Source organism: Ischnura elegans, chromosome 10 (genome assembly GCF_921293095.1).
Source record: "Ischnura elegans chromosome 10, ioIscEleg1.1, whole genome shotgun sequence".
Lineage (NCBI taxonomy): Eukaryota > Metazoa > Arthropoda > Insecta > Odonata > Coenagrionidae > Ischnura > Ischnura elegans.
Window position 1 is genome coordinate 59,492,101 of NC_060255.1, and position 24,318 is coordinate 59,516,418.

Here is a 24,318-nt window from a genome sequence, read left to right on the forward strand (position 1 = left end):
AGTAGATGCGATTCCAATATGGCGTTACGAAATAAACTAGAAGTGAGCGGGAGTTCTTCCTCCTGTGCTGTCCGTCCGAGTACGATTATAATTTTTATAGTGCACAGCTCACACAAGGAAACTCAGAGAAGAGATAGTTGGAGGGAGTTTTGCAAAGGGGTTTGACGTCATGGGAAGGGTAGCGTGACGTCATTTCCCGGTACATGGTCAATCTCACTTCCTCTGTCCGTGTGTAGGGGGGTTGCTCCAGTGGTCATTTGTGGTGACCTTGAGGTCAAACGGTCAAGGTACCGGCCCTGGACTTCCCCCAATACTTCCGTCGACTGCAGGGGGACAAAAATTAACGGGGAGCGAAGTCGCATCGCAGTCATCTGGCGAACGTTATTTTCAATTCTTTTATATGCTGTCATCCTCTCTGATGGCATTTGATGCAAATCTGAAATCAATATTGAACAGAGCAGTTTTTTATTTCTAATTTTACACAGCAATCGGCCGTGAGTTGAATATACTCTTTTAAAAGCAAGAAGCAGAAGAGCTTTACGTTTGTTACTATGTTATTTTTTTACTCAGCTCGTTCCTAATGGAAGCAGATGACTTATGCTTTACATAATCTCAGGTCTGTGACGCCAAATGCTACTAGAAGTGGGGGGTTAGATATTTAGTAAAATTTGAGGAAAAGATAAAAGTATTCTCCTTAGATGGATGTAGCATTGCATCTATTGCTTTTACACTTTAAATACGTAAATATTATGGTTTATTGCTGTTAAACTCCATTGGTGGGTTATGGTAATACCCATATACTAACCGTTTCCTTTAGTGCAACTAGCAACCTGATGAAACCACTTTTATTGAAGGTTTGCTGAAACTTGGAATGTTCAATTGTATATTTGATCAATTTGAAGATGATTTAACCATTCTTTTGAATTGTTTCACCACCCATCGAAGCTTAAACGCTATCCTGTTAATTTTTACCATGAAAAAGATTAAAACGCATTAGCTTTTTAATAAAATATAACATCATATCGAGCACATAGGCAATGTTTTTTAAAATAGTTAAAGTTATTTGATGGTTAAGGGGTAGAATTTTATTATGGTTGATGAATTGTTTCTTATTAACTTGAATTAAATTTTGTATTATGATCTATTCCTGTGATCCATTATACAGTGTAGTTTATTATTAATTTATCTTCAATTACATTCGGCCCAGAAGTATACTACTCAGGACGTCTCATCTCTCGGCATAAAGCTACAGAAGAATTGCTCCTGATTGGACTCAAATCAAGGAAAATCTTTTGCAATGGCCATTTTGTTTTCCTTCGAAAATGAGAAATCATGAGGAAATAGCTTTTTGCATTGCTAAATTCCGTTTTCTTAAGCACCATTCAAATCATAGCATACAAATTCCTTAATACCCTCTCCCGTAAGTCTCAGTCAGGCCTTAACGCCACCTCATCTATACTCCAAAACTAATCCTCATCTTGGAATCCAATCTTCTCGTCAACGTCCATATCCTTCACGCTCAAGAAACCCATCTGAAGCAGTAGTCCAGGCTTGCCCTCGATGCTACGACGGAGAAATGTTAAAATATCAAATTTGGAAAATTGATGATTACATTTCCAACAACACAGTGCAATAGCGAAAACTTTTTTCACAGAAGAAGGTATTCTTATTGTATTTTTGCTTCCGTAGAAAATTAATGTTAGAATATCGTATTACTTACAGTTATGGCGCAAATCATTCGACAAAATGGATAACTCATTGTGAGTAAATAATATCTGCATGGCAATCTAATCCAAGTCAATCTTGCAGAATATAACTTTGAGCCTTAAATATATGGAAATGTCCACACAACAAACAGACGCATGCAGGATATGCGGTATCAACATGTTAAATTACAAGAAATGTAAATTTCACTTATGATTTTATTAACAACCAGTTTTTTCGCTCTGCATCGTCAGGTTCAAATTCCTGAATTCCACCAAGCCACGCCTCAAGCCATCAATTTTATTGTGGTACCAATAATTCGACTACATTTTTCACCCCGTGGTTCCTTAGATGTCACGGCAATTTTGTCCCCGTATTATATACGGCATACTCGTGTGCACGCGGTGAATGCACCATTAGTAGTCTTCTATCATCCTAGTGCCTCAAAGTATCTGATATCTTTGCTCCATTTCCTAATAATTGAGATAGAACCTTTGATATTGTATCAAGCTAAAGCTGTGCAGGATACAGGGTCCGTTCGATAAGTAATTGGACTGGTTCGTTGTAGCCTCAACAATGCGGTCGATGGGGGGTCCGACTTGCCTGCGCGGTAGAAGGGTGCCCCATCACTCAGGCGCACTTTAGTTCAGTCACCTACGGGCATGTGTTGAGACAGCAGTTTGATTGTTGTGACGCGTGATTGTTTGTTGTGTCACCGCCTCAGCAAGGAGCGCACTGTCAGTCAACACTACGCTGTGAAGTTTTGCGTTAAACTCATGAAATCCGCGTCTGAGACCCTTAAGATCATAAAACAGGCTTATGGGGATGATGTCTTCAGCCACACAAGAGTTTTTGAGTGGCACAAAATGTTGACAGCTCGAACCGATGCTCAGGTGGGCAAAGTGAAAAACATTTTGGGCTCTGACAGACGTTTAACCATCGCCCTTATCAGTGAGGAGGCCGGTCTTTCAGCCGGAGCCATCCATGCCATTGTAACAGAGTATCTTGCGATGAGTAAAGTGAGCGCGAAGCTGGTGCGACATCGCGAGTGCGATCAGTCATTGCCAAGAATTGGAAACTTCACCATGACAATGCGCCGTGCCACAGTGCGATTGTTTGCGGCAGCTGCTAGCAAAATTCGGCGTGGTAACGTTGCCTCACCCTTCTCACAGCCCCGACCTGGCTCCATCTGACTTTTTCTTGTTTCCGCTAATACAAAGGGAGCTCAAAGGATATTGGTTCCAGCGGTGAAGACAAAGGCTCTGGGCATTATTCTGGAAACCGACTTCCAGCGGGCTTTTGTCAAGTGGCAGCGCGCCGAAACTAGTATATCGATGCAGGAGGAATGTATTTAGAAGATTATGAAGTAATTACCTATAATGATTACGGCAATAAATTTTGATTTTTGGAACCCGTCACCATACACATTGAATAGACCGTATATATCATGCTATCAATAAAGAGTCGACATTAAATGTAAATGTGTGCGATTTGTAACAAAAAATCGTCGGTGGAATGATGCTTTGAACATCATTTTCGTATTCAGGAGGTCGAAATACGTATGACACACCAACATTTTGAACAAAGCTAATACGAATTTGCAATTTTTTCTCGGAGTAATTAGTATCTTGACACTTTTAGTTTATTAGTCCTTTTATAAAAAAAGTAAAATCAAACATGCAAACGCATGAAATATCGTGGAAAATTCGCTGTCCTCTGTGAATTAGAAAGAGTAGGAAATAAAAAAGTGTACCGTTGCTCGCTTGGATGGCAAGAAACGGAGAGAATTATGTATGACACGGTGGCCAATTTATCTTAGGAGCTTACGTGCGGTGGGTTTTCTCTTTGAGATTACTCTCGGAAAAAATACAAGGGCCGTTCCTTTTCTCCTAATGTCGCTCGCTTCCCGAGTAATTAATTTTTGAAAAGGGGATTATTGAATGAAAACGCGGAGGTAAACGGGAGTAGGTGTACGAATCACACCGAGAGGAGGGGCCACCGTCACCGCGATGGTGACTTGCCGTCCGATGTAATTTATCATTTAATTCTCAGGGGACGCATCATTTGCTTCCATATATTTCACAAGAGGGTTTCCTTTTTCCGTCCGTTTCGGTTTACGTCGCTTTAAAACGCTTAATCCGGATTATAACCACTCGCTTAGCCTCCTATTCTTCCTCAGCTGAGCTGCCATATTAATTATGCTCTAGTGTGTTTATCCGTTGGCAGTTTCCAGCTCGTCTTACTCTTGGGGAGAATGCCATCGTTAAAATATGTCCGTTAGGTACTAAGAAACTATTTACACCAAGCTGTCACGGAGACGGGATCTCATGAAATATAAATCACGTCCTTTTTCTCATAGGTACTCAAAGGACGTGACCGAAATTCATGATAAGCAGGCAATTTGCAGCTATGAAGCTGTGGCGATTATTAAAATAAAAAAAATAATTCATCTCTTCCTCCGAAAAACTTCCTGTTTTTTCTTAATTTATTATTCATCTCTGTAACGCCTCACTCGTTTAACATAAATCAAAATATGCAATATTTGCCATGCATCCAAGAATTTAGCCAGAACATGCAAATTGCATGCTCATTGGTGTGATATGAGAGTCTTAAGCGCTGGAATGAAATTGATATCACACTTATTTCGAATATTGATTTGGAAAATAAATATAGAACACTGCAACCCATTTGTAAGCGCATTAAATGTAATCATATAAACAGTTAGAATAAGTTTTCGCTTGTTAAATTTATATATTATAGTTATTTTTGGTGTACTAACCATTGCGAGTACACATTGAAATGTTAGGAGAAGATTATCGTGCTTGTGGTACCAGTCAATTCGGCTATAATGGACTAGTTGACTGAATATCAATTTACATCATTTCAATAATAGTGGAATTACATGTTTTATGATAACAAATTCAGCGTACATGTTATTAAATGTGGTGGCTTTATCTCGCACCATGTTATCGGCAATACAGTACTGCGTTACGCCGGAATATTACTAATTGGATGCGTAAAATTCAGTGGGTACCTTGTGAGTGGTGATAAATATAGCTTGCGTTGGTCTGTGCATCAATGGATAAGCGTTGTAAATTAATTATTTGGGGAGGTCGGAAAAAAAGTGCCAACGGATATTCATCACAACTATACATTCGTGTAAGTAAACAATGCGTGACGCTGATAATCCTGCGGCAAAATGAGGTTTCCATTAATCCTGCCTGATTAGGATAGCCGCTTGAGCTTGGGAGCAAGTTGCGTCAACAATGCACATAGCGAAATAGGGACTAAGTGGGACCGTTTGAATGAGCTGCTGTTTATGTGTGCGTGCGTAATTCAATAATATCTGCACACACTACGTGTGTGTAGAATGTCTCTTGCGGGGATCCCATCTGCCGATGTGTTACCACGGAGACCCAAACACGTTACCTTGTTTACTTTAAATTTAGTCACTCTATATCTCACCCCACATTTAGCTCCTGCGTATTCAAATTTTGCGTGCTCTAGAGAGAGAGAGAGAGAGAGAGATCGCATTGAGGTAGGGCTGGACATAAATTAATATGCAAATGAGGGTCGCAGCAGTTGTGAAGATAACGCACCATTCTATATTCGGAGAACGGTCGCATGTGAGAACCCGAGGGTCTCTATATATCTATATCACTATTGAGTGTGTGCGCGTTTATGTATATACAGATTATACCTTCCCAAAATCTTCTAGCTGGTCATTTTGGGCTTAGTTTTCGAGGGAAAGTAATGCCAGGCGTTTCCGCTTCCCCTGTACATGCCTGGAGTGTAGTTTCTCCAATAAATAAGTGATTAAGCACACATCTAGACATATAAACATGTTCTGAAACTTAAACGATATCCGAGGAAACTAAGCAGTTTCTCGTTACCCGCGTTACCTGGGTATATATTTGAAGGGCTGCCACAGTTAGTCTGGAATACGTTGATGTAAATGCAGACATTTTTTCGGATGGATTTCAGTGTCCTAAATTTTCCTTGTCATTTAAATGAGAGAGTACCTTAAACTAGAGATTTTTTTAGTTTAAGCGCATAGAATATTAAATTAGAAGAAAGTTCGACACCTTCTGTGCAGCTAATGGGGCAGAATATTGTTCAGAAAAATAAATACCAAAATAAATTAGTCACACGCAGCGTGATCACTCATCCCGCAGCGGGTCCCCCGTATATGGAGCTCGCAGTTCCGACCTTGCGCTAAGTGACTTTACTTTTTACATCGGGAAAACACCGTGGAGTTCAGGGCTACGATGATGTTGAAAGCGTGAAATCAACAGTTTTGTAGTGGCTGTCAACTCAAGCGGCAATTTGCTATGGCGACAGTGTATAAAAGATTGTTACTCGACACGATAATTGCCTTGTTATCAAAGGAAATCATGTGGGAATGTAGTTTAATTTGTGGAGTTTTATGTGACAATAAAATTATTATAAAATTTCTGATTTATTACGTATTTCAAAACGGTAGTGACTTAAAACTTGCCTCTTATATTTGTAAATATAGACAGAAAGAAGGAGAAAGCGGATTGGTAAAAGCGAAAGTTGGCACCGGTGCTTCCCTCTTGATGGTAATGTTGAGAGTTTTCGGGAAGCGTGAGTAATGCTTTGGCCTAGATGGAGTTAAGGGAGTGGAAAGGGGTGGTGGGGTATATGCAAGGTGATAGGGTGGTGTTAGATATTCACGTTGCTGCGGGTGGGAGTAACAATGGAATGTTATGGAGATGAGTAAGTCCGAGGGGAACGTGTGTGCGTTCGTTCGTATGATTTCTGTGCGTGCTGTTTTGGAGGAGGCCGTTATCTGGTGTAAAGGCAAGGGAAGCAAGGGTTGACTGGGAGGATTGATAGTTTTAAAGCGGAAGGTGACAGTAAGACAGGAAGGCATAGTATTCTGCAGACTGATGCAGCATTTCTCCGAAGGCATAGCTGGAAAAGGATAAGAAGAAGTGACTGGCAAGGATCATAAACGGAGTATAATACCATGATTTAAATGAAACTTGGCAGGCTCGTAGGAATAGAAAGTAAAAATCTGTGAAATTTTACGTGGCCTAGTGCCTAAAGATCCAAGATATTAGTGATGAAAATACAAAAAAAGCATCTGGCAGAATACGCTAACGTCACGTTCGATGTCTCTATTAGTTTATTAGCCAGGTTAATGGCGCTGCGCCACCGGTTGTATTGTCGTCTACTGTTGTGGTGGTGTTGCCTGTCATACTGTTTCTGGTTGATAGAATTATGCAAAGGACCACTTCAATGGGGAGACAGGAGTTGATTGTGGCTTGCGGCTTTTTTCTCCCGTTTTGAGGACAGACTGCTTTCGGTCCGTTTTTGCCAGTGTTTTGCGCGCAACCTTGCACAATATCAAGCCACAGCGCTGAAACCAAGTAACAAAATGTGCGTTTAAAGATTTTGGGTCAGACTTCATTTCTGTAGCACTTGGAACTACTAAGATAGACACTAAAGTGTGACTGCACATGCTGACACGCTGCAAACGTAATATATATAGATACTTCACCGATCTTGATCTACTACCGCCAAAATAATCACAGTAGTGAATAGGCAGTGGTTTCATGTTCTTTGGTTAGGGTTTTATGAGGATCCTGCACTGGAAAAATTAGATCGCATGGAAACTGATAAGAAGTACATAACAGCAGGCGAAATTCTGACGCGTATGGGTGAATGGGGGATTATGATAGAGAGACGGGTGAGAGTGGTAAGTTTTCAAAAATATTTTCATAGCAACTAAACATTTTTGAAATACTAGAGATTTTTCTCATTACTTTTTCATGCAAAGAAAAACTTTATAGGCGATGGATATTTTGAATTTGATGTTTTTTTTTTTAAGTTCAGCACAATTAGACCATCATTTTAATCCAAATGTAGAGCTTGAATATGACTGAGTCTCAACGAAAATAATTTTAGTTCTAGATAAATAAATTGATAGAGTTAGGAGTGTGTAATATGGATACGTTAAAGGGCAGTACTATATTGGTTTTAAGGGTGCCTCGACATATGAAATCATCTTACACAGCACCGTATCGTGTGTTAAAATATTGTGTACATCGCCTCATAAACTCGATATATTATTTATTCTCTCAAAATGGAAGTGTATATGGAAAATATGTATAAATCACGAGTTTTGTTTAAAAACTTTTTTTGTTAGACCAGTTATTTTCAAAGCCGGCTAAGACGCTTGTGGAGCTAATCGTATGGGGTCTTCCTATAAGGTCCATCATAAATTATAGGAGAGATACAAGGGAATGTGGAATGTGATGATGTTAGATATTTACTTTGCCACGGGAGGGGGTAAAGGTGGAAATGATATGGAGATGAGTAAGGAGACAGACAGAGAGGGGGCGAGGGTGCTTCGTTCGTATAATTTTTGAGCGTGCTTTTTTGAAAGAGGCCACCCTCTTGCCAGAAGACGAGACGGATTCATGTTGAATGCATGGATGGATGGATGGTTTTAAAGCTGAAGGCGACTGTTAGTTTGAGAGGGGAGCAGCCCACTGACTGATACGGTTTTTTCGTCAGGCAGAGTTTGAAAGAGATATGAAGTAAGTGCAGAGCACATTATGCAGACGAATAAGGATGAAGAGGCAGGACGTTTGAAAAGGAAAGAGATGGCTTGACGCTGCTGAAAACATATTTCCATGAATGGAAAATGTCAGAGATTCCAGCATTCTCAGCACCGTGTTTGTATAAAAATATCATTAATATAAAGGAAGAAGTCAATGGGCGATCGTTATTTCATTCTTAAGGAATTTAGTCGGAGTATATCATTACTATAGCATCATTTTATTCAAAATGTAAGACTCAAGTTTGGGGCAGTCTGTACGAATAAAATTAACTGAGACAGGGAAGATGTAGTAACATTCTGATTTAATGAAAAAGAGAGATGAAAATTTTATACAAATATATTTAACGATGTACGACATGCTTTGATCCTAAGGTCATTCTCAAGTAAAATGTGAAATAGTCAAAAAAATTTGAGCGTTACAGGATGACCCGAGCCTATTGGAAACACTGTCATTGTTGCAATTTTTCCCGTGCACTGCGAAATCGTGTTTGACATTGCTCAGGTACATACTAAGGTATAAAAAGTGCAGCCGTCAGCTTTCTTCTTTCTCCAACTAAAAGTTGATGTCTGAGTGTGGACTATGTTTGCAAGAAGGCGGCATTTCTTTGAACTGCGAGCAAACATTGGTGGACCACTCCCCATTCTTTGCCATCTCATCCACCAAGTGCACTATCCCAATGAAATGACACATCTCTCTCCCTTCCTCCACCTTCACCACCCATTCAACCAAATTGTATGCATACATTTCCTTATTTAAACAATTTCGAATTGTACTTCCTCTCATATTTACGAAATTTGTTCATAGAATCAACATATATTCTTTCCTCAACTTATGATTTCATTGGCAGGAGTTATCTCTCCTTTCTACAGCATAAAATAAACAGAATAATAATTTTGTGGATTTAATAAAAATGTTTGTCTAATGCACTTTACTTGTTCAATTTAAGTCATCTTTAAAATGAAATTTTCAACGTAAACACAAGAATTAAATTGCTAAATTAGTTTTCTTTAGTAAATTGAATAAATAAATCCATACAAGTGCTCATAGGCTTGAAATACGATGGCTCAGGTTAAAACAGCATTCAGTGAGTCCCGTGTCTCCGATTACAATATCCTGTTTCCAACCCTTTTCTAGTGGAGTTTAAGATTAGAAGGATGGGGAGATGAATTTAGACGATGAGGTAAGTGACGACCTTATGAGTAGAGAGTTACTGTAAAGGCGATGAAGTTGTCTTGAGACACACCCACTATTCCAACAAGTGACATCAAAGGGGTGAATTTACCCAATTGGAGCGACATGACCATCAGGGAGTAATTTCAAGGAAATCCGCTAAATTGTAAACAGTTCCCTTGCAACCCTCCACAGGGGTCATTCTCCATCTGCGAAAGAAGAAACTTTGGTTGGTCGCATGTTTTATGCATTTACGATGACACACAAAAATATTTCTCAACGAATTGAGTTGCGCTGCTTATTATATAGGACAAAATTAGAGTTTCTATTTTGTAGTATGTAATTTAAGAGTTTGTACTAGAATATCGAAATTATTTTCAGTGCCTCTCTTCTAGTATGCTGCCATCCTCATGCAACTTTTTCGTAGAATTTTGGAAAACTAGGGAGGAGGAGAAATTTTACGTGGTTCTAATGTATTTACTACTTGCTATGAAAAAACGGTATCTGAAAAAGGCATAATATCCGTATCATTCTCTTCTGGTTATAAAGTTAACAAATTTGATTGTTACCACGTTTCCCCACCTGTACGTGTCCTCAGGTTAAAATGCAACGATAGATAAAGTCAAAATTTCTACCGAGAATATGCATGGCGCCAATTCATTTGCTGGGATACTTTTTTGAGCCACAGCTAATCGCATAAGATGAGGAAGAAATTGGAGTTGAGAATAAGAAAGAGTGATAATGGCGACGCATTGTGATATCTATCATAATCTGCAATGACAATACTGTTTATGTGCCCATTATTGTAATAGAACAATCGGGTGACGCTGACAAAAAAATTAGTGATAGAATAAAGTCCCAGCACTTTGGCAACGGTGTGGACACGCACCATCGCCGGATAAATGTACCCGAATGCACATCAGTGTATCAAGCGGCGATGGGGTCAAGGGAAATGCTTCTTACACCCAGCGATAATCACTCTGTGTGGACGTAGTTTGAGACACGCCCCTTTCAAGGGAGCCGTATGAGTTACACGCTGAGGTTAGACATTGTGTGAAAGGGGTAGCGAGCAGAATTAAGGGATTTTCAAAGGGACTTGAAGAGGGTTGTGTTTGCCCAATTGGGGCGGCATAACCATCAGAGGGTGGTTTCTAGAAGGGCATGGTGGAATGTTTACAGTCCCCTACCAGTCCTTTCTTTGGGGTTCATTCTCCATTGATGGAAGAAGAAACTTCGGTTTGTCTTATATACATCGCGTGAATGGAGAGCACAGTTGAAATTGTACGAGGAAGGTAAAGATAGTGATACCAGTGACGTACTGTGATAGGAAGATGAACGGAGGAGAACGGGTAGAAGTCAATAAATAGGGAAAATGGTGGAAAACATATTGGCGTAAAACAGTCACATCTTCAATGGAATTTTGTTTCCTTTAATGCGCCAGCAAAGAAACTATTCTGTTTTCAGAGTCTAATAATGGCGGCTTTGTCTTCTAAAGTTTTCAAATTTTAAATGCCCAATGAGCTCAATCTTATTTGTGCTCTGCTTCCAAGGTTAACTTATTAAGCTTTTTTTCTGACTCAGTCGCTGCTGAAGAAAAGCTTTATTATAACTTGAAATAACATTATATTATATACCTCTTGTCAGATTTCTGCCTGTTGTATAAAGGTGAGGTTATGGAGTGGAGTGGCACTAATTAACTGTCACCGCGGAAGAGAGTAGTTTCTACTTCTTAACGGTGTCTCATGCCTCTGCCTCCGAAGCAACAGTCACAACTCTCGTGACTGCAACTGGTCAAAATTTCCATCCGTCGAACGACATTCAAATTAGGACGGAGGAGAGTGCTAGTGGGAATATTATAGTTAACCAGGATCAACACTGAACTTAACAGCCTGTACAGATGTCATTTTGTTCGCAAGACGTCTATTCTTCCGCACTGGCGTCATCATCGCAGGCGCAGATTTCCTCTTCTTGGGCGTTTATGTTACGTTGTAAACCGTCTTTCAGTTGTGGCCATGTTCAAATGCCACGAAATGTATGTTGAAGAAAGAAAAGTCTCTATGTACGATAGAGAGTCTCAAAGCACTGCAGTAACAAGTGACTTTGTACGCAGTCAGGCGGACGGGTGCAAAGTTAATTACACCAACGGATGAAGTTCGCCATGAAAAAATATTTGACTGGTCCGGGATTCAAAACCGTATCTTCCGATTGCCGGTCAGGTGTGTTAGCTAGTTATACCACCAAGCCATTTCCTCAGAGCGAACTTCGGAATGGGTTTTACCGAACAAGATGTTGACGTCACAAGTCCACACTGTGGCACATGTCAATGTCGCATAGGCGCCATAAATAAATGCGATTTTCTTAGTCAAGGTTGGGTCTCTCTGAGCAACTTTATAATTAATAGTACTTAGTAATATTTAGTTGGGATGGCGACGGCCCTTTTAGCCATTTTGCACCACTTATTGGCTGGAAAAGATACAAAAAATACCATAAGTACTCAAGTCTCATTATAGAATAAGGCTGAAAAAAATAGAGAGAGTCGCAATTACGCGTTTATTAATTAGGCCAGCGTGAAAATCTTATGCGTCGAGTGTAATGCTCTTACAGCAACTCAATAATCAAACCTGTATTGACGGCGCAGTATCATGAAAAGTGGGCGGCATTTTAGTATTTTCTATATTAAAACCACGGAAAAATAGGGAAAAGTGGAATTTTTAGTTTTCATTTCTTTCTCTAACATCAGCCAAATTATTGAAATAAATTCAATATTGGGTTTGAGTAAAGGTGCGCGAAATTTGTGAGAATTACCGCGTATTTTTCCGAGGTACTAAGGTTTCTAAAAAATCTCATTATGGAAAATCATACGGTTAAGAACGAGTTAGTAAACTTTGTTCAATATCCTTGGGATATCAGTTATCTGGCGTAGTGGTTGGCGTGGTGACCTGGAAATCCAAGTGATTCGATGCCCTGTTCAGGGGAATTTTTTTTGGCACTTCATGTTTATTTCACTGTTCTTCACGCGGGAGGATTTGAAATAATGCACATATATATATACTGTTTTATCTTAAATATAGAGATGGATTTGACTTTTATTGAGGGGCCTGCATAACGTGGCATTTAGCCTCCACTCCGTTAAAATCATTTTTTCATTAGAGATCAATATTTCCTGGGCATATTTTCATTGTTCCTATGTTGGTCTCTGCATTCGTGAGGGGATATGCCGATGCAATTTTGTTTCAATCCGATGCCGGTAGCGTTATCCTGTTGGGATGCTCATTTCGAGTGAGTATCAATATCACCGAGGCACTGCAAAGGGATTTGCATTGAAACAGGTCACGTGGATCACGAACGCCCCATACATTTGGCAACGTTGGAGGTAATGTTGCAGAGACAACGTCAGCTTCTCTTACGGATGCCGATTGGAACAGGAAGCAGTTGAAATTCACGGCATGTCTAGCAATAGTTAGACTAGGAAATTAGAGGGTTCGTTCGTACGAACGTTAGAGGGTTCATAGTAATTGCTAATTAAATTAATTACTTTCATGTGTCCTTTAGGAATGGATAGGATAGACAAGAAGGGATAATTATAATCTGATATCCGATACTTCAGTGAATTAGTACAGTGATAAATAGGAATTTTGGAAAATGGGGCCATCATTTAGAATGGCTAAGTGCAAATCCAAAATGAACGAGTTTTTTTTACCAATGGATAGGGGAAGTTTCAAAGTTTTTTCATTGTATGTGATTACAATTGAATTTTATAAATTTAATAATTTTTAGCAATTCATTAGTTTTTAATAATTAGAAATGTGATTAAATTTTCAATTTTAAATGTGGGTACCGTTGGCTGCACGGCAAACATCGACGCGGTAGCCAAACTTGTCCCTCGCACGCGAAAGTTTATCTGCTGTTATTGAGTAGTAGTTCATAGTAGAGCTGTGTCGTTCATGAATGAATCGTTCAAAATGAACGATTCAATGGCATGAACCGAATGAATCGAATCCACGTTTTCCTCTCGAATCGTTCAAAATGAACGATTTGATTGAAGATTCAAATCCGCCGAATCCAAATCGTTCAAAATGAATGAATTGTGAGGAAGATTCAAATCCACTGAATCCAAATCGTTCAAAATGAATGAATTGTGAGGAAGATTCAAATCCACTGAATCCAAATCGTTCAAAATGAATGAATTGTGGCGAAGATTCAAATCCGCCGAATCTATTGGTGTTTCCTTGGCACTCCTTCGCTACACAACTAATCTTTAAAAGTCCCCTAAAGAAAGCAATAATATACACAATCAGTAGCGTAGCCATGTAAAATTCAAAGTATTGTTTATGTGGAAATGGATTCAATTAAATTATATGTGATTCTAAATGCCATCTCAATTAGCATAGAAAATAGAGGTAATTTTCTTATACTCTAATTAATATTAGAATAATTCGATAAGTATGGTGGGGATACTTAATTAAACCAATGTAAATTCACAAACAACAGCAATAAGTAAGAAACTACAATAAACAGTAAGAATATATTATATTCTATCCCATTATCACAGTATGTTTCCATATGGCTACTTTTGGAACATGGAGGCAAACATAACCACAATTGCCCAATGTTGCCAAAAGGCAACGCGTGTTTATTTTTATTAATAATAATGATAAATAGTGCAAATTAAAATAAAATCATTCTTTGAGTATAAGTGAACGAAAATTTTGAAAAAAAAAATTTTGATAGATTAAAAAAACTTGGGCTGGAAAGGGTTAATCAAGATTATAATTTAGGAATAAAATTTTAGAAAGTTTGTTAGGTTTCAGGCTCCTCCTCCTTTCAGATAAGATGTTTCCTGCCTTGGAGAAAACTCTTTCACATGGCACAGAGGAACCAACTATGCACAGTCTTTTCTGCATCACCAGGAAAAGTCTTGGGAATGTTCCTTGATTTTTGCACCACCACTGAAGAGGATCTTCATGTCGTAGAAGATGTGGTTCCTTCAAATATTTATCCACTTCAGTTATAGCAGCAGCAGTTGGGGACCTATCACAGATTTTGTGTTGCACAAGAGAATCTAAGTGCTTCCACACACACCCAGATGTTTCCAGCTCCATTCTAATTTCCTGGCTAGTACCTGGGGCTTCATCGACAAGAGAAACAGCTGTTGCTTTTCTAATCAAATTATTTTTAGCTTTTTCGATAGCTTTATGACTATCGAAGCCCATATTTTTGAAACGAGGGTCTACCATGGATGCCTCGGCTAGCAGAGGTATGTCCTCAATATGCGAGAACCTCCTCTCCATCTCACTCTTAATTTTTGCCAAAAATTTTGACACCTCCTCTTCCTGATCATCAAAATTCAGGGTCTCTAAGTACCTCTTCATGCCTTGAGTGAGGGGTATTAATTTTGATGCTGTCACATGTTTTTCTGAGCTAACTTCTAGGGTAACCTCGTAGAATGGCAATAAAATATGACATAACTTTTCAGTGATTTCAAAATCTTTTTGTGTTAATGTTGCCTCTGTTTTAAGTAAAGCTAGGGTGGATAATAGAGGCTCTTTGTTTCTTAAAATGGATTGAAACATGATGTACGTGGAATTCCACCTGGTTGGCACCTCCTGCTTCAACGTGGGGTAGCTCCCTTGGGGAGACTGCATTTGCACAAGTTTGTGATGGGCAGCAGGACTCCTCTTAAAAAATTCCACCACTTTCTTAACCCTATTTTGGAGGTCCTTGACCTCTACTAATGCATTTTGCACTATTAAATTTAGGGTGTGAGCGAAACATGGGATGTGTGTCCAACCTAGAATTTTAGCTGCAGCCAACATGTTTGCTGCACTGTCAGATATAAGTGCCACCACTTTACTGTCCAAGTCCCAGCTTCTAATAATGCGATGAATCTCATCTGCAATATTAGTGGCTGTATGCCTATCCGTGAAATAGATGCAATCCAGCAGGGCCGATTGCAATTGCCCATTGCAAATAAAATGGGCTGTTACAGCCAAATAGCTATCATTTGTAGCCGAAGTCCACCCATCTGCTGTAATTGAACAGAAAGTTACTTTTTTAATTTTTTCCTTAAGTTCCATTGCTGTTTTTGAGTACAGAAGCTCTAAATAATTATTGGCCAAAGTTTTCCTGGATGGTGGATGGTAATTGGGGTTCAACAGCTGGAGGAATGACTTAAATGCTGGCTGCTCAACTAAACTAAATGGCAGATATTGGGACACAATTAACTTCACCAACCCTTCATCAATACTTTGGCTGGTCTTCAAGGCTAATGGACGGTGAATATACTGCTTCATTGTTGTTTGCAATGTGGAGTCAGAGGAATATCCTTGAGGAATATCAATGCTTACATCAGGATGCTGTGGTAGGGAGCTCGCAGAGGCTGCTGAAGTAGATGGTACTTGTGATACCTGCTCCCCACTCTCATTGGAGCTCTGGCAGGTCCTTTTTGAGGCATTGCCATCAAGACTGATAGATGGGTGCTTCAATTTTATATGGCGGAATAAATTTGAGGTGCATCCAGACTTAAATGAGTACTGGTGCTTACAAAACAAGCATTCAGCTGACTCTGCAGATATTTTTTGGAAGTAATGCCATACTTCGCTTCTTCTCCTTTTGGAATCCATCATCTGGAAAAACTCAAGATCATGAATTCCTGTCTAATAACTATAAACGTATTTGATTTATTATATATTTCTCAATAAATGGCACTTATTCATCACCTATACTAAAGAGTTAAGTACTTAATACCTCAATACTCTTACCAAAATAATCCTACTATGTAATCGCAATGGATTATATATATGTATACAGAAGTCAATAAGGATCGTCTTTTCAGAAAGTGCGATCTGTAAGGACTTCAGCGTTTGGTCAAAATTGCTCGAGCGGCGGTAATTTCCCAGAAAAATTCCAGTTTTAATTCTCGGTTAACAGAAAACTCGAATGCAGGTGATGCGTGCTAGCTGTTAACGTTGCTTCATGCATCTATGCAGTAATGGCATTAAATGAAAAAGGAATCAATTAGTCTTTATAGTGGACTACTCGCTATAAAACCTAAAATTATTTGTGGAGTTATGTTGATAGATAAAAAAGAAAAAAATCCTTTTAATTGCTCGGTAAATTTTTTTCATTTTTGTAAATAAGGACATTTAATAAGTTTAAATGTCCTTATTTACAAATTTGAAATTCGGAAAAATAAAATTAATTAATTAATCATATTGAGCAGAAATATGTCGTGTATAATGCAGTGCCAACTATTATTTAAGAAGGATAAATAACATGACCAGTCCTTGCAGATTAGACTTGCTTTCTTTTTATACTCGGCGAAAATGTTCATCAAGCAGAATTCATAACAGCCAATCGATTGAATAATCACAATGTAATTAAATGAAATTCGGGGAAGGAGTTTTGAGGAGAATGAAATCTTGTGATGACGAAAAATATTTTTTTGTGACACCCAGATTTAGTACAGTATTCACTCATAAGATTTGAAATGCAGACAGATTTACAAGGATTCGATGGATTCGAGAATCATGGATTCGAGAATCATGGATTCGAGAATCATGGATTCGATAATCATGGATTCGATGGATTCGAGAATCATGGATTCGAGACTCACACGGTTCATTCGGTTCATTATGAACGATTTAAAGAACCGAATCATTGCCATGAATCAAATCCCATGAACCGAATCCACAAAATGAACCGAAATTCCCACCTCTAGTTCATAGTAGTTGGTGGAGGCGGGAGTTAATCTACGTCCCTCACATAACCTATTAAGAAATAGTCGTAGGGTGTTAGATCAAGAGATCTCGGAGGCCAGAAGAGTAGGATCAGGTCGCATTTTTAATTATTTTGTAATTATTAAAGCTCATTAATTATTGAAAATTATGAAATCCTCTGATTCTATTTATATTACGCATTATGAAAAAATATTTGACACTTCTTCTTTTTATTGGTGTAAAGCCTATTTATTTTTGGCTTCGCACTTGAATAAGTACGTAGTTTTGGTTCCATTATTTAAAATATTTTCAGTATTACTTTCTTAGTAGTTTTTTAGTGGTTACTACAACTTACTTATTAAATTTAAAGTATTTCATGTTAGCTTAAAAATTTATCCATGGATATATTTGCGTCATTTTTTTTCTCTCTACCGATAAAATCGTTCACATAGACTCCACTAGCGATTTTCGCGTAACTGCCGAATGTTGAATTGATTGCTTTGGCTTCAGAACGTGTTGTCTTCTTGCAGGACATGCAGGACATTTTCTAAGCTCTTCCGCCCACGTGGTTAAAGGGAACTCCCTTAAGAACCTCCGCGCCGCTTGAAAAAAATAAAGGAGCAGCGCTTTACGCTTTCGTGGCGCAGGGCGCGTTCGTCGAATCCTGAGATAAGTGAGGAGTTCCATCATGGCGAAAGGGGAGAGAGCCCATAATCTACCTCACCCTCGCATGCCTTGAGCTTTATATTTTATCCCCAACTAAGTATGCACCCGCATCAATCATCCTATTCGCGGGAAGAGAAAAAAATAAGTATGAAAATAAAAGCATTTCTTCTTCCCCATAAACTTCTTCTCTTCCTTCACTGATCTTCGCTCGCTGTGGGAAAGGTGTTCAAACTTACCCCTCCCCGTGCCAATTTCTTTTTATCCCCCCCAAAAAATTCCTCCCCTGGGCGCACTTTATATAAAACGACTACATGCGCGCGCACCTTTCCCTCTCATCTACCCCTCTTCTCCCTAACTCCCTCAAACACTGTGCCTCGTGCGATTTCTAACAGTCGACTGTCTTCAGCCCGTGCGTCAACTTCATAATCTTCGTTGGCTCGTTTGGATTCCCGTCACTCCACAGTGTATCCCTATTTTTCCGTAATAAAGTTTTCTAAATATTCAGTTTTATCCAGCAGGCAGTGAAACCAAGTGATTCCTAGTGTATTTTCCATAGAATATTTAAGAACGATCGCGGACTTTGCTTGAACATTTACCTATACATCACCAATGTCAAGCCAATAATGTTGGCAAAGTTATCGATTAAATTCGAAAGCCTTTGAAACTCTACGTTTTCTAGTGCTGTTACTGAGGTAAAGCTGAAAAATATATAGGAGATTGCTTGAGCTTATGCCAAAATGTTACCAATATGTTACCAATCTATAACCAATTATGTTACTTTAGTTCTCAATATGATACGAAAACCATTGAAACTTTGTGATTGATAGTGCTGTGGCAATGAAATATTTGGAAGTATCGTAGTGGTTGCTCGACTGTATAATTAGAAAAGCTTTTAAAATAATTCTTTAAAGTTTTACACCGATTCTATGAGCATTTTCACTGTGAATTTTTTCAGAGGTCGTAGTAGGGTTTTCCCCGGCAACATTGTCGAGCGGTTCACGAATGACTAGAATCTTGTAAACACTGGATAATTTATTTTATTTGCTGATAGTAAAAACTTCCTCTCACACCTTTTCAGAGTCGCATCCATTGGTGTCTCCGCGTCGATTATCTTCTGACCTCCGTTGACCAATGTCCATTCCGTTTCCTACCGTGGCAAAGAAACACCGCTCGCTGAAGCGCAACACAGTGTATTTACTGTAGCTGTTGTCACCAAGTCCAGCAGTTGATTTGTTACCTCCTTAATTTAGTGGATCTATCCGACAATACAAGCTTATTACGAAAGTCTTATGAGCAAAAGTTATCGCTGACCCTGAGTCTTTATTCCTGGCAATAAATGATCCATATAGGGTGGTAGCTTTCATCTCGAGACAGCCGGAAGCTTCAACCCCACCCCTTCGCTTCCGGTCCACTAAAGAGGCCTCCCTTTCCAATATTGGCATTATTCACGGATACGGCATTCCCATCGTAAATTTTCACTCCTTAATACTCCAACGATCCACACACGCCGTCCTAAATAGGGGTACACTGCGAGGTATATTTAGTATTGTGGCGACTGCACGGCATAATGATGGAGATGTTCCGACTCACAACGGCGCACCGCGCGCCCTCCGCGGACGTTCATGGAACTCCCCGGAAAACAGCGGCGAAGCGATGCGCGCAAGCTCCCGAGGGAGTTGCTAGTGAAGGAGTTGTGCACTCAGTGAGTCTGGCCCAGTCATCGGCGCCGCCTGTTACGCCCGTCAGTGCTACATCTAAGCGCTTGTCTTTTTGTAGTCTAACCGAGCAAATAAAATATACTGAACCGTTTCTGCATGTTACTGTCGCCTCCGCGCGTGTACGAAAGTACCTATCCTACAGTATGTCGGTAATTTTTGAAATTTCATCAAATGTACATGCATGAAAACGGTGTATCGCATCAATTGTACTATTTATTTCTGTAATTTTACGGAAGCACTTTTGCATCCTCAAAAAATCCAGAAAAAATTCGATAGTTTTTAACGACATGCTTACAAAGATTTTTACGTAACATTTCAACTATTCCATGTAACGAGTGAATGTTTACGCTGTCACGCTCACAGTTTTAAATTTAAATCGAGGGTGATATACGGTAAAACGTAATTTGGCTTAGCTGGGATTCAAACCTGTGTCTCGTGATTTCCAGTTAGATATACTATATCTCTTACACCCACGGACTTAGAATAATCAGGACTGGGCACTCAAAGTTTCATCTGTCGTCGTTATTGTCGCTGACGAGAAATTATTCTCATAGATGGTAGCACTATAGCTCGCCCGAAACATCTAGGGAGTTTTATGGTGATTGTAGGGGAGCGATCTTTTTTCAGCAAACTTTTGAATAAAGAAGCTACTTAAGTACGATCAATTTTCTTGAGATACCAAGTGCGATGTATAAGGAAATTTTTCTCGATGAAATTTTTTGACTCTTTCGAGGGAAAGGACGAATTCCTTGCAGTAGAATTGACTTCGTTGACACTTCCATATCTATCCCTTAAGATTTTCAGTCTCAAACTTTTCGACCACAACACAGTGGAAATGTTTATTGGAAGCCGCTATTCATGTTGAAATAGGGCACTTTAAGCTAGTATATTAGATAGGGTCTTATCATTTTATCCTGTTCCTTCCGCCTCGAGTAGTAAAACAACTATGACGTGCAATTATTTCCAGTCTAGCATTCATTTTCATAGCATCACATATGCTATGAAACGGAGTTACCTGTTCACCACTTAGAAGCTGAATTTCACTGATAAACTGTTGAGATAAGTATTAACTGTTTATCCTCGCAGTTCGTACTTAATTTTACATTGTTGATTGACCTATTGAAATCCTAGAAGATGATATTTAATGATACACTAAATGCGAAGTTCGGGGGCCTACACTTAGGTTTTTTCACATTTCTATCGCAGGAAAGAGATAATGTGTGTTGTTAAAAATGATATTCAGGGCTTGATTCGATATTTAAAGGATTTAATTTGTTGTTCAGAACATCTTTTATAACATACGTTGATAAAATACTATCACCTCTAGTCTGGGACTGTTTCATAGCAGGATATATCACCATGAATCGGAATTACGTGCTTATAACTCAGGAAGTTGAAATCCACTGATAAGTTGTTGCGATAAGTATTAGCTATAATCCCATTCTATAGAGTTTGTGCTTCATTGACGCCGTTGATTGATCTGTTTGAAGCCTAGCGGACGGAATGCAATGAGGTAGAGAATGTCATGTTCGGTGGCTTATTTCATGGTTCTCCACGCATTTATTTCCTAGAACAAAGATTTTTAATTGCGAAAATAAGTTTCAGTGCTTAAGTCAGTGTTTAAAAAATATAAATTCATACTCAGAGCCTTTTCCGCTTAGTCCTAACAAGGTAAATGAATAGGAGCACACGGGCGAGATTTGGTGCTGCCATCTATGTTTGAAACCATCGCCGGGCGACACTAAGGACGACATCGCTTGGCAGTACAAGGGTTCGGGAGTTGTACTGGGCTGCTTACACCTCAGAGCCGTATTTTTTTAAGTGAGGTGTTTTCTAGATTCGATTTTCCGAGCAAGCTCCTGAACAACGAGATGGCGTGGTGATTTAACAGGTAGTATATCTTACTGACAGTCGGGAAATTTGTGTTCAAATCCCAGCTATGATAAATAATTAACTATGTGGTTTATTTCAATCCTGCCACGTAAAAGGCGGTGAAATTCACATTAATTGCCATGAGAAAAAAATCCCCTGGACCGAAAATCGAACCTCAGACATTTTATATTTCGATCCACTGAGCACACTTTCCAGGTTATTTTTTCAATTCGAGTAATGTAATTTAATTTTTAGGAAAAATAAAATAATTGACAGAATTGATTGTTGGCCATTAAAATGCTCTCATAACATTTTTTAAAGTAAAATTCCATTTTTTGTAATATTATACATATTCAACATAAAATAAGTAAGAGTGAAGGGTGTGACTTTGTGGAATTCCTTTATCGTACCTAAGAGTTGAGGGATTAAAAACTTTGCTTTTTCCACATGGTGAATTATGTCACCCGACTATTAATTAGAATAGTTCTACAATGTAGAATTTTCAAGGTACTTGAAAAAACCTTGAAAATGTTACGGTGTAATAAAATCATGGTAGGACAAAATAATTCACCATGTGACAAAAGTGAAGTTTTTATTCCTTCGAGTTAATTCTTTGAAAATTTTCTGCCCCTCAAAATACTGTCCTTTTACAATCGCAGCGTCTTGTCATGTCGAGCTGAACTCGGCGTTGTACCTGATGCAAGCACCACTATCGGCGTAAAAAAAAGGTTGAACGCTGAAAATTAGCGTTGAACTGAGGCATATGTATGAAATTCTACTGAATCTCCATAGGGTCTTGTAATATATTGTTTTACTCACTGTTTATTCGACTTCAGCAATGAATAATTAAATAGTATTTTAATGTAAGCGTTTAACTTCTACGGTCGAAACTGTGTAGAAATACACGCGAAAACTTCGCCAAATGGTCCTCTTTTTCATCTCGTCACGGCAAAATATATGATTGGTAGCCTGTATTGTTTTTTGTAAAGAGAGCAACATCTTCACGTTACAAATTGAGTTTTAAAACTAAATTTTTCCCATTCTTTGATATTCTCAATTGCCGAAAGACAGATTTCAATTTATGATGTGTAAAAAAGTACATGAATATCGAAGTCACGTATGCTGCTTGAAAAAAGTAATTCCGAACATTTCATGTGAGAAAACGTTGATGTTGTTCCTCTTTATTTTAATAAGCTGATCGCCCAAGAAGACGAAAATTGCCCTGTGGCAATGTACACTACCAAAATGGTAATGATTCATTTTTATAGCCAAATAAATAATGAGTATGGCGATATACTACACGAACCTTTGGGGCTTATGTCATACAAACGTTTGAAGTTCAGCGTTCATCCTTTTTTGCGCCGATAGTAGGCCTGTTGAGACCCTACGCTGGGTTGCAAAGGATTAAGTGTACCATTACTCGTGTACCATAGATACGTATCGAACTTCCAAAAATGCCCGTATTTGGCTAAACTTGCAACGTCACCAGAATTTGAGCGCAAATACGGAAATGCTGAATAGCCCCATGAGGAAGGGTTGTAGAGAGTCCCTTGAATTGATTAAAGTTCACCTCCGCACCCTCCCCCATGGTGATGGTTCTCCAACGATCGAAGAGGAAACTTCGGATGGATGCATTCACATTGCGTAAACGGAGAGGAAAAAGAAAGTTGAGAACGAGATAGCGTTTGGCAGAGAAAGCCCTTCTTAACCTCTAGTTCTCCTTGAAAGTTAACGTAGGCAGAACGAGTAGAAGTTAAAAGTATAAGTAATGAACAGAGGAAGAAAAAATATTGGCTTGCGACGCCCACATCTTCATCGGAATAGTATTACTTATTAAGTGCCAGTGAGAGCACTATTTTATTCAGGGAAAAATCTTTCAACTCAAATTCGACCATTTCCTAATTAGCTGAAATGCTGAAAATTATTAAGATACCTCAGAAAAGGATAAAAATGCAATTTTCTTGCCCTTTTATCATCATCGGAAAAGTATCTCGCGTAATTTTCAGAAATTAAAATAAAATATGGAAATTTGATCCAGATTGGCTACCAAAACCCAATGGGGCGCTGAAATAATTATCGGTGTAAATAAAATCTGTTCAGATCCATGGTACAGCAACAGCCGCCGTAGTCCAGTTTATTAAAAGGACTACCCCTGAAAGGGGAAGACCGGATTGAGGCTCAAATGCAGCCATTTTCCCATCATTTTTTAAATTGCTTTTATCTTTAACAGAAACCTGCATTTACCACTCATTTTATGACTTTCCCCGAATTTTTTTCTGCGTAGAACTCTCCTCTTCGCACATAAGTCTATATGTTCCATTAATACTTCAGGTGGCCACTTCATTCTCTCCCCAATGTTCCACTTTAGAAGTTTTAGAATAAAATTTAGGATAACATAAACGAAAAATAAGGTGTGAATATAAGATTATAAAATTAATTCTTGCTGGTCAATTGAGGTCATTCTTATATCTTAGCGAAAGCGAATGTCTTATGCCATGCTTTAGTCGACATATTTTTGTTAGTGTGGCTGATATCACTTATGCCGCATAAAAAGTTAAAAGTTTGATAATAGAAGTTGGAATAAATTTTTCATGTTGAGTTTTATTATTCATGTCTCGTTTACTTCATTTTTTCCATGTTTCATTATGCTCAATTTCTTTTTTGCGTTCCTCATTCGAGACAAAATATGTCAACAAAATTTTTGACCATTTTGCAAATTTCGAATTGTTAGCTAGAGCGCCGAAATTTTCAGAATAAATAATCATAACTGGATGACAATATTATGTTCTTACTTTTTCATGATCGGAATAGTATCTCGAGTAATATTCGGAAAGTAATTATATTAAAAATATGAAGTTTTGTTCCAAAATGGCCACC

General features: G+C 38.7%; 1 protein-coding gene across 1 annotated transcript; it reads right to left on the bottom strand.

The window, feature by feature from the left end:
- Positions 1–14,224: 14,224 nt before the first annotated feature.
- Positions 14,225–16,090, bottom strand: LOC124166441 (E3 SUMO-protein ligase ZBED1-like). The gene has a single exon (XM_046543972.1). The coding sequence runs from the start codon at positions 16,088–16,090 to the stop codon at positions 14,225–14,227; it is 1,866 nt and encodes a 621-aa protein (XP_046399928.1).
- Between the last annotated feature and the right edge of the window lie 8,228 nt (positions 16,091–24,318).